Source organism: Balaenoptera borealis (assembly GCF_965194805.1).
Source record: "Balaenoptera borealis genome assembly, chromosome: X".
In the NCBI taxonomy this organism is placed as follows: domain Eukaryota; kingdom Metazoa; phylum Chordata; class Mammalia; order Artiodactyla; family Balaenopteridae; genus Balaenoptera; species Balaenoptera borealis.
Genome location: NC_138881.1, coordinates 48,361,528 through 48,373,756, shown reverse-complemented (window position 1 = coordinate 48,373,756; position 12,229 = coordinate 48,361,528). Strand labels below are relative to the sequence as shown.

General features: G+C 36.2%; 2 protein-coding genes across 8 annotated transcripts in view; one reads left to right on the top strand and one right to left on the bottom strand.

The window, feature by feature from the left end:
* The window catches only part of KLF8 (KLF transcription factor 8), a 336,861-nt gene that overhangs the window by 38,825 nt on the left and 285,807 nt on the right, over window positions 1–12,229 (bottom strand). For 5 of the 7 annotated variants that reach the window (XM_082376699.1, XM_082376701.1, XM_082376705.1 and 2 more), the window contains one exon: window positions 11,358–11,431. The exons of the other annotated variants lie outside the window; for them this stretch is intronic. In XM_082376699.1, the coding sequence (XP_082232825.1) occupies window positions 11,358–11,431 (74 nt within the window). The remainder of the gene's footprint in view (window positions 1–11,357; window positions 11,432–12,229) is intronic. 7 annotated transcript variants of the gene reach the window in all.
* The window catches only part of LOC309620349 (zinc finger X-linked protein ZXDB-like), a 962,758-nt gene that overhangs the window by 822,430 nt on the left and 128,099 nt on the right, over window positions 1–12,229 (top strand). The window lies entirely within an intron of this gene.

Here is a 12,229-nt window from a genome sequence, read left to right as displayed (position 1 = left end):
TACACCATGATCAAGTGAGATTTATCCCAGGGATGCAAGGATTCTTCAATATACACAAATCAATCAATGTGATACACCACATTAACAAAGTGAAGAAGAAAAACCATATTATCATCTCAATAGATGCAGAAAAAGCTTTTGACAAAATTCAACACCCATTTATGATAAAAACTCTCCAGAAAGTGGGCATAGAGGGAAATTAACTCTACATAATAAAGGCCATATACGACAAACCCACAGCATAGCTCATTCTCAATGGTGAAAATCTGAAAGCATTTCCTCTAAGGTCAGGAAAAAGACAAGGATGTCCACTCTCACCACTATTATTCAACATAGTTTTGGAAGTCCTAGCCACGGCAATCAGAGAAGAAAAAGAAATAAAAGGAATACAAATTGGAAAAGAAGAAATAAAACTGTCACTGTTTGCAGATGACATGATACGATACATAGAGAATCCTAAAGATGTCACCAAAAAACTACTAGAGCTAACCAATGAATTTGGTAAAGTTGCAGGATACAAAATTAATGAACAGAAGTCTCTTGCATTCCTATACATTAATGATGAAAAATCTGAAAGAGAAATTCAGGGAACACTCCCATTTACCACTGCAACAAAAAGAATAAAATACCTAGGAATAAACCTACCTAAGGAGACAAAAGACCTGTATGCAGAAAACTATAAGACACTGATGAAAGAAATTAAAGATGATACAAAGAGATGGAGTGATACACCATGTTCTTGGATTGGAAGAATCAATATTGTGAAAATGGCTATACTACCCAAAGCAATCTGTAGATTCCATGCAATCCCTATTAAATTACCAATGGCATTTTTTACAGAACTAGAACAAAAAATCTTAAAATATTTATGGAGACACAATAGACCCCGAATAGCCAAAGCAGTCTTGAGGGAAAAAAATGGAGCTGGAGGAATCAGACTCCCTGACTTCAGACTATACTACAAAGCTACAGTAATCAAGACAATATGGTACTGGCAAAAAACCAGAAATATAGATCAATGGAACAGGATAGAAAGCCTAGAGATAAACCCATGCACCTATAGTCAACTAATCTATGACAAAGGAGTCAAAGATATACAATGGAGAAAAGACAGTCTCTTCAATAAGTGGTGCTGGGAAAACTGGACAGCTACATGTAAAAGAATGAAATTAGAACACTCCCTAACACCATACACAAAAATTAACTCAAAATGGATTACAGACCTAAATGTAAGACCGGACACTATAAAACTCTTAAAGGAAAACATAGGAAGAACTCTCTTTGACATAAATCACAGCATGATCTTTTTTGATCCATCTCCTAGAGTAATGGAAATAAAAACAAAAATAAACAAATGGGACCTAATGAAACTTAAAAGCTTTTGCACAGCAAAGGAAACTACAAACAACATGAAAAGGCAACCCTCAGAATTGGAGAAAATATTTGCCAATGAATCAATGGACAAAGGATTAATCTCCAAAATATATGAACAGCTCATGCAGCTCAATATTAAGAAAAACAAACAACCCAATCCAAAAATGGGTAGAAGACCTAAATAGACATTTCTCCAAAGAAGACATACAGATGGCCAAGAAGCACATGAAAAGCTGCTCAACATCACTAATTATTAGAGAAATGCAAATCAAAAGTACAATGAGGTATCGCCTCACACTAGTTAGAATGGGCATCATGAGAAAGTCTACAAACAACAAATGCTGGAGAGGGTGTGGAGAAAAGGGAACCCTCTTGCACTGTTGGTAGGAATGTAAATTGATACAGCCACTATGGAGAACAGTATGAAGTTTCCTTAAAAAACTAAAAATAGAATTACCATATGACCCCGCAATCCCAGTACTGGGCATATACCCTGAGAAAACCATAATTCAAAAAGACACGTGCACCCCAATGTTCATTGCAGCACTATTTACAATAGCCAGGTCATGGAATCAACCTAAATGCCCATCGACAGACGAATGGATAAAAAGTTGTGGTACATATATACAATGGAATATTACTCAGCCATAAAAAGGAAGGAAATTGGGTCATTTGTAGAGACATGGATGTATCTAGAGACTTTCATACAGAGTGAAGTAAGTCAGAAAGATAAAAAAAATATCGTATATTAACACATATATGTGGATCCTAGAAAAATGGTACAGATGAACCGGTTTGCAGGGCAGAAATTGAGACACAGATGTAGAGAACAAACATATGGACACCAAGGAGGGAAAGCGGTCGGTGGGGTGGTGGTGCTGTAATGAATTGGGAGTTTGGGATTGACATGTATTCACTGATGTGTATGAAATGGATAACTAATAAGAACCTGCTGTATAAAAAAGTAAATAAAATTAAATTAAAAAATTAAAAAAAAATGGGTAGAAGACTTGAATACACATTGTCCAAAGAAGACATACAGATGGCCAACAGGCACATGAAAAGATGTTCAACATTTTTAATTATCAGAGAAATGCAGATCAAAACAACAATGAGATATCACCTCACACCTGTCAGAATGGTTATCATCAAAAAGTCTACAAATAAAAAATGTTGGAGAGGATGTGGAGAAAAAGGAACCCTTCTACACTGTTGGGAATATCAATTGGTGTAGCCACTATGGAAAACAGTGTGGAGATTCCTCAAAAAAATTAAAAATACAACTGTCATAAGCTCCAGCAATTCCACTCCTGTGTATGTATACAGAAAAACAACAACAACAACAACAAAAAAAAACACTAATTCAGAAAGATACATGCACCCCAATGTTCACAGCAGCACTATTTATAACAATCAAATAAGGAAGCAACCCGTGTCCATCAATAGACAAATAGATAAAGAAGATGTGGTATATATATATATATATATATATATATATATATATATATATATATATATATATATATACATACACACACACATATACACACAATGGAATATTACTCAGCCATAAAAAATGAAATTCTGCCTTTTGCAGCAACTTGGATGGTCCTAGAGAATATTATGCTTAGTGAAATAAGTCAGACAGAAAGATACTGTATGATATCACTTATATATGGATTCTAAAATATAATACAGGGAATTCCCTGGTGGTCTGGTGGTTAGCACTCAGCGCTTTCACTGCAGGTTCAATCCCTGGTCGGGGAACTGAGATCTTGCAAGCTGCATGGCACAGCCAATAATAATAATAATAATAATACTATCAAATGTATATGAAAAACATAAACAGATTCACAGATATAGAAAACAAACTAGTGGTTACCAAAGGGGAGTAGACAAATTAGAGGTAGGGGATTAAGAGATAAAAACTACTATGTATAAAATAGATAATCAACAAGGATATATTGTATAGCAAAAGGAATTATAGCTATTATCTTGTAATAACTTCTAATGGAGTATAATATGTAAAAATGCTGAATCACTATGCTGTACACCTGAAACTAATACAATATTGTAAGTCAACTATACTTCAATTAAAAACAAAAAAAGGTCAAGGATATTGTGGACTGTTTACTGCCGTTGCCAAGCAATATCTGGACCTTGAAGATGGCTTTGGAGATAGTAGTGCTACTTAGCCAGTAAACAAACAAGACTCCATTCTCTATCAGGATTATACTTGATTTGTGGGAGTTCTGAATTATGAGAGATGTTCAGGAATGCATCCCTTACACAAAATATGACTAAGCTTTTTTTTTTGGAATATGAGAGAAAGTGAATTTCAAGGAAAGGCTGGGTGAAATAAAAGATAATTGTTTTGAGGAGGGGAGTGACATGGGCAGAGCTATTTCTATGATGTTTAACTAGCTCCTTAATGAAGGATAGATTAAAGAAGGAATAAGACAGGGTTTAAAGAGGTCAAACTGGAAGCATAAGGAAAAATCTTGGTAAGACATTTATGAGACAATTGGATAAATTTGAATATTAACTGCATATTGGATGATATTAAAGAATTATTGGTAATTTTTAAAGTACTCAATCCATAATATCATTATCCATAATATCATTATCAAATGATATTATGGTTATGATTTTTAAATTTTAGATGAAAGATAATATGGGCCTAAACTCAGAGAATGATGAGGGGCAAGAATAGGCAGTGTTCTCTTGTTCTGACTTTCTTTAAAATACCCTCAGAGCATGCTGAGCATGACTAAAGGCACCAAGATGTATCCACATTTTACTTACAGAATTTAGCCAGACAGCCATCTGCTTTCTCCCTCTGCTATGCTATGATATTTTTGGTTTCTCGATTTAAAAGACCTCATCCCAACTCACGCCTTGTTTGTGGTCCACATATTGTTTCAATCTGCCCCTCTAAGACACGTCTTCTGTGATTTGTCCCACTGTTTGACATACTTCTAATGTAATCCATCCCTCATGGGTGGATTCACTCCATCCAGGTGAGGTGAGCAGTAGAATTCTGTTGGTGGGGAGGGGGAGGATGTGGAGAAGTTGTCAAGAATGGCTGTGCTGAACTTAAAAATTCCTTGTCCTCTGAATCCCTCATATCAACTTAAGCTCCTATTTTTCCCATATTTCCTACTTGTCCCTTCACCTAACTACCTCCTTTCCCAGATTAAAGAGGCAGAATCCCAGGAATCTCTGGGATAACAGAGATTATCCTGATAACACTGAGAAATAGAGTTACAGCAGAAAGCATAAGAAGAGGTTAGGTTGGGAATTCCGTGGTGGTCCAGTGTTTAGGACTCGGGGCTTTCACTGCCATGGCCTGGCTTCAATCCCTGGTCAGGGAACTAAGATCCAGCAAGCAGTGTGGCATGGCCAAAAAAACAAAACAAAACAAAACAAAAAACAGAAACGAAGAGTTTAGGTATAATATCGTTTTTCTAGAAGTATATAGGCTGTGAGTGCAGATATAGAAATAAACAGTCTGCCAGTATACATTAAGGAAAGATCTAGTTAAATTTTCAGGGACTTTCTGGACTCTATGCTTTAGTCCCAGAAACCTAAGGAAGCTGAAGTTCTGAATGTTAAATATAAAATGGAGATTACTTTGGCAATCTTACTATCTTTTGCTAAATAGAGGCCATCTCCTAGACCTTGAGTGTTGCCCAGAATAATGTCATGAGTTCAAGGCCTTGTGATTAGCTAGTACTCAATCCACAGTTATTCATTATATTGACAAACATATTATTCAGGAAAATCCAAAATAGAAACTGACTGAAAGTATAGAACTTGAAGAACATATAGGCTATTCTTATTGCCTTGATGAGATAAGATGTTGCAGGGTCCTGCTTCAGCAAACCATCATGAGTTGTCCTTCTGTAGACCAAGTCTGCCCTGTGGTCTAACAATTCTTAACAAAAACCCTTTCCACAATAGGGCTTCAGTCATTACTCTTCTTCTGCCATCATCACAAGACTTTAAAAGAAATGTTGGAAGACCAGTTGTTTGGGTTTTATTGTTTTAATAGTAACTTCCTCAAAGCATATCATCACATATTTCCTTCTGTCCATATCACTTTCAAGTGTACCTGTTATGCCTAAGTGAATCCAGCCTGTAACAAGGATTCTCCGGCTTGTGAATACTGTATTCTGCATGTACGCTCCCTCAAGAGAACAGACTGTGCTTGAAAGCAGCTCTCAGGGTTTACCTTACCATTTCTTGCTTTGTGAATGGAAACATAAGAGGATAAGCATTCCATATCTACATATTACTACAGTGAACGATTTTTGTGTGCACTGAGATTTCTCTTTTAATACGGTCAAAGTAATTTTAATAAGAATTTCAATATACTGTCTGAATTCTTTCATATTTTGAATATAGCTATCCTTATGGTAAAAGAAAAAACACACACTATCTGGTTTACCTTCTCCTTGTACATAGCATACTATACTTGAAGGTTCTGAAAGAGATATAACGTAAGGAGTGAGTGTGTTTTCAGCCCTAGACTTTCAGAGATTTTTAAGAATTCTCACTAAGATGACTCAAGATGGCTCCTCATTCCACTTTTCATTGAATACAGTTACCACAGCTTTGAAAGCTCAACTGAGGATTGATCTAAAGCTGTGTCATCAGATTTTTCTCTTTAAATCAACTCTTTTAATTTTCAATATTGTGTGATGAGTTCAGGTTTTAAGTGTTCTGTAGTCAGTCAGTACAGAACTCTCTCTCTCTCTTCAAAGAAAGAGAATACTTTACCCATTCACTATTTTAAAACTTCAGGCTGCAGCTTTCAAAGATTTCTGAGTATATGAAGAAGCTTAGGTATGAAAAAAATACAGAAACTTGGGGATAATTTGGAGATAAGTTTTAATTTCCACAGTCCTTCCCCTCAAATGTCCAGAATTCTAATCAGACTTTAAGCCAATTTGAGTTGACAAAAAAGAGATATTTATTGATATATCACCCCAGAGGATGGAAAAAGGCACCTACTGCCTTCAATTCTAGAAAGAAACCCAGAGAAAATGTGGTTAATTTCACAAATACCTATGCTCTTGAGCATTTGATGAAGATAGGTAGAAAGGCCTTGGGAGGTGGAGGGTCAGGGAAATCAATTGCTTAAAACAGCTCTGATTTAGATCTTGAAAGTGGGAAAGCAAGGCTAGAAAGAAAATGAAAGAACAAAATACTCCAGACAGCACAGCAGGTGGAAAGGAGAGGAAGGAGTATTGTGATGGTAATAAGATAAAGTTCAGGGGGCTTCCCTGGTGGCACAGAGGTTAAGAATCCGCCTGCCAAGGCAGGGGACACGGGTTTGAGCCCTGGTCTGGGAAGATTCCACATGCCGCGGAGCAACTAAGCCCGTGTGCCACAACTACTAAGCTTGCACCCTAGAGCCCGCAAGCCACAACTACTGAGCCCACGTGCCACAACTACTGAAGCCTGTGCACCTAGAGCCCGTGCTCCACAACAAGAGAAGCCACCGCAATGAGAAGTCCGTGCACCGCAACGAAGAGTAGCCCCTACTCGCCGAGAAAAGCCCGCGCACAGCAACGAAGACCCAACGCAGCCAAAAATTTAAAAAAAAAAAAAAAAAAAAGATAAAGCTCAGGCTCCTCCCAAACAGAAAGAGGAAAGCTGCTTTTGTACACAGGTCTCTTTCAGCTTTGCTCTGGGTTTAGACTAATCATTTTCATGCCCAGGTACACATGTATGCACATATACACATATATGTGCACATTCATTGTTTAAATAAAAAGTCACTTTAACCCTCTGAATCTCCAGTCCTTCTCCAATAAGGACATCAGGTGTTTGGGTATTAGAGAAAGGAGAGGTGGATGGAGTTGGATATTATTAGAAAGTTAGACCTCATCTAAACCTAGAGGGATTTCAAATTTTACTTCCCACCATCACAATAGCATCAGGAAATGAAGCACTATAAGACAAAAGAATTCATCAATTTGTACAAACTAATGAAGTAGGCAATCCTAAGGGACTGGGAAAAAGTATCAAGCATAGTAGCAGCTACATCCAGGCAAAATGAGGTCAGAAATGCATATATGTAGGCATGTACATATGTATGCATGTATGTATATGTGTACTAGGTATTTGATAATAAGATGAAACATTTTTTCTTCCTCAGAGTATCTAAGATTGTTTTTGGTTGGTGCATAGATAAATTATTTTATTTAAATAGTTATATATTTATTTATTACATATTAGAAAAAATATATACATAACACATTGTAGTGGGCTGAATGGTGTTCCCCCAAAAGATATGTTCATGTCCTAATCCCCAGATTAGGGGATTCTCCTGGATTATTTGGGCGGGCCCTAAATTCAATAACAAATATCCTTATAAAAGACACACAGAGGAGACACACATAGAAACTCAGAGAAGAAATCAATATGAAGAAACATGCAGACATTGGAGTGCTGAGGCCACAAGTCAAAGAACACCTGCATCCACCAGAAGGTGGAAAAGGCAAGGAACAGATTCTTCCCTAGAGCCTTGGGATGGTTTGAGGCACTCACAACACCTTGATTTTGAACCTCTGGCCTCTAGAACTGTAAATTTCTGTTGTTTTAAGCCACCCAATTTGCAGTAATTTGTTGTGGCAGCCCTAGGAAACTAATACCCCACATCAAACCCAAAATTCTCCAGACTGCTTAGGACAAAACAAATATGGGTATTTATTTATTTTAACTGATCTAATTTTTTAAGTAAGTTAATAATATTGATGATAAGGATATGGCAGAAATTGGGAAGGTGGTACACAAGTAATTGAAGTTTGGGAGACAAAGAATATCACTGTGTAAATGAGATATTTACATGAAGCTGTTGACAGAAACAAGTAATAAGCAGAGCCACATGAGTGACTGATACAGATAATTTAACATTCCAGGAGTTCAGGGCACTAGAGATTAGTGAGAGTTGGAGTTATCAATGAAAGTTTTTTATGGAAGAGATGAAATTAGAATTTGGGTCCTATGGAAAGTGTGGGATTTGGTAAATTAAACAGGCTGACTGAAACACATTCCAGACAGAAAGAATGGTATGGGAAAAGGTGTCAAAGGTGTCACTGAGAACCATTGAGAAATGAATGACCCAATTAGATAGTATTATAGAAACACTGTTAATTTTCCTGGGTGTATTAGTGTTGATGTAATTATGTAGGAGAATGTCATTATTTGTAAGTGATGCATGATGAATTTTTTAGGCTTGAAGTTTCTTGATGTAAGTTACTTTCAAAGGTAATAAGTGAGAAAGAGAGAGAGAGGGAGAGAATCACAGAGAGATAGGCAGAGAAAGAGAGAGAATATATGCAACTATGTGAGAATATGTGCCAAAATGTTAACAATATTAAGTTGGAGGGGGGAAGATATGTATGATACAATATGAACCTTAGATCTGCTCATACACTTTTTCCAAGAAATCCTACTTCTGGGAAATAATCAGAAACCATAAACAAAGGGCAGGTGACAAGCAAGTACTCATTCATTATATGGTATGGTGATGTAGGAATTCAAAGAAGTGAGAGCAGGATGTGTGTACTGAGCTAGACACCCATCCACCAATCCTACCTCATGACATAAACAAATCATGTAATGAACCAAACTAGGAAGCTTCTGCCCACTAAGATGTTGCCAGCATTGTACTGTTATAGAACACAAGCTCTGGGCCTGGGACATGGTTAGTGATTTGTGGCCATGTACCACAAGTACCCTAGCTTTACTAAAAACAAGATATCTTGGAAATGGCAAGAAACAAACAAATAAAAAAATGCTTAGATCATCTACTATCCAGAATTTTCTATACATTGAACCAATTTCAAAGTGACCTCAAATTTTGGAACCTTACTCTACTTAACGCATGGAAAAACATTTTTCGAATTGTATTTAGGTGTACTGAGATTTCAAAATAAGATAGCTATGCATGCTTGACAACATTTCACTGAATTTTTTTTATTACAAGTTTAATCGATTTTTATCTAACACTTATACTCAGCTTCCTCTTAGTATTTACTACAACAAAGCACCAGCAACCAGCAGACGTTTTGCAATAATTAGCAACTTTTGATGTGCTAATAGTTCCTAAATGGCAACAGCTACAAGTAAGGCAAATAAGACATTACATTGGATTTAATGTCATTAAAACAGTATAAGGGCATCTCATCCATATACACATGTAACAAACCAATTCAATTGTACACCAAAGGCAAAGCATTTAATGATTAAAAACAATTTTTTTTTCTAAAATATGACTCCTAAATGTCAGCCAGATACTTTATCTGGTGACTTAAGTAAAGAAACAGATCAGTACTGGATACACAAAACTGTATGCTCAATTTTACAGGCAATTTAAGGGACTTTCAAGGATAATTTTGACTGTATTTGGTTTTCACTTATGCAATGACATTAGAACTCAACCCTGAGCAAGATGAGACTTCCACATCTAACACAGAATGCTTAGCTGTAAAAACCAGGTAATCTGTTTTGAATCCTTGTTCTGGGAATGCCCAAGTTCACAACTTTCTTATCTGTAAAATGGGAACATTAAGAATACATATCTGTGATGGTTAATTTTATGTGTCAACTTGGCTGGGCCAGGTGCCCAGATTGGTCAAACATTATTCTGAATGTTTCTGTGAAGAAGTTTTTTTGGGTGAGATTAACGTTTAAATCATTGAATTTTGAATAAAGCAGATTACCCTCCATAATGTGGGTTGGCCTCATCCAATCACTTGAAGGCTTCAATAAAAAAAAGACTGATCTCCAAGGAAGAGCAAATTCTTCCAGCAGTCTGCCTTTGGACTACAACTGTAAATCTTCTATGGTTCTCCAGCTCGGCAGCCTACCCCATCAGATTTTGGATACACTAGGATTCCATAATCATGTGAGCCAATTTCTTAAAATCTTTCTCTCTCTGGGGTGTGGAGAAAAGGGAACCCTCCTACATTGTTGGTGGGAGTGTAAACTGATGCAGCCATTATGGAAAACAATAGGGATGTTCCTCAAAAAAACTAAAAATAGAGTTGCCATATGATCCTGCAATCCCACTCCTGGGCATATATCCGGGACATAGAGAACAGACTTGTGGTTGCTAAGGGGGAGGGGGTGGGGGAGGGATGGATTGGGAGTTTAGGATTAGCAGATGGAAACTATTATATATAGAAGGAATAAACAACAAAGACCGTATAGCACAGGGAACTATATTCAATATCCTGTGATAAACCATAATGGAAAAGAATATGAAAAAGAATGTATATATATAACTGAATCACTTTGCTATACAGTAGAAATTAATACAACATTGTAAATCAACTATACTTCAATAAAATAAATATTTAAAAATTCTTTCTCTATAGATAGGTAGATAGGTAGATAGATATAGATATATTTGGATAGATCTATAGATATAGATATATTTTTATTTTATATGTAAAGATATATATTTATATATAATATATATATTAATTATATATATAGACAGATAGATATAGATAGAGTAGATAGATATAGATAGATACATATTTTATGTATATCTATAGATAGAAATTGAGAAATACACATTCTGGTGGTTCTGTTTATCTGGAGATCCCTGACTAACACACTATCCAACAGTTATTGTGAGGATTAAATAAGACATTGCATTTAGTCTTCAGAGTGCCCAAAATATGGACTAGTGCTAGATAATGACTGCTGTTGTCTACGAAGTGTCTAATCTTGTCCCTATAGCCTTGATCCCAAAGGCTATGCTTCTTTTACACCAGATTTACTCCCTATTTGAACCAGAAACCCAGGCATCCAGGTACCTCCTGGAAACCTTCCTTCATTCACCCCTTCTCAGCTCCCAACATGTTGTTAGAAAGAAAAATGAGTTTCAGCTCTATGACAATTACCAGATACTCAACACTATTATGGCTCAATATTAGTATCTCATTTTCTTGATAACTGACCTGTTTGAATATATGCATTGAGCCACCTTCTGAATTAAGTTGGACCTCCAAGTTGTTTATGAGTTGATCCATATCTGGAAAAGAATCAAGGGAAAGACAATTTAAAAATAAAATCTAACCCACTATATGCATACAGTATGCCATTTACCCCTGGTTACTCCTGTTTGTATTCTATGAACATTATTTTTCAGGACTTACTAGATACTGAGAAGTCAGTATTTGGACAACACTCTAATATACATATTCTACTCACCAGGATAGCTCTGACTGGTCCCCAACAATATTAGCTGCCTCCTCCCCTCACATCCTGTATGCACGTGAATCTGTTTCTTCCAACCTCTCCAACTAGCACTACCTTCACAGGAATATCATCATAGCTACATAGTTTCCAGAATCCTCCCCTTCCTGGCCTAGTTCTCATTCTAAAGAGTTCCATGCTCCTGTGTGGATATTTACCCTAATGAATTTGCTTACACATCAGCGCCGAATCTCTCTAAAGAAGCATTTTATCTTCCTACTTCTCTTAAACATACAAGCCAAGTGGGGTTAATATAAGCAATTTTTAATTTCCTTTTTAGATACTTTTTCCTCTTTTTATTTTGTTTTTTTGTTTATATTTTCTGTTTTTTAGTTTTTTTTTTATTTGAAGTATAGTTCATTTACAATGTCATGATAGTTTCAGGTGTACAGCACAATGATTCAGTTCTCTCTCTCTCTCTCTCTCCATATATATATATATATATATATATATATATAGTCAACTAAAAAAATACTCACAACCTAAAAGTTGAGAGTTATGTTGTATTTGGCAGGAAATTTTAGGACTTCAAGTCCAGGAGGCAGCATCTCAAGTAACCTTGAGGGAACTGCTC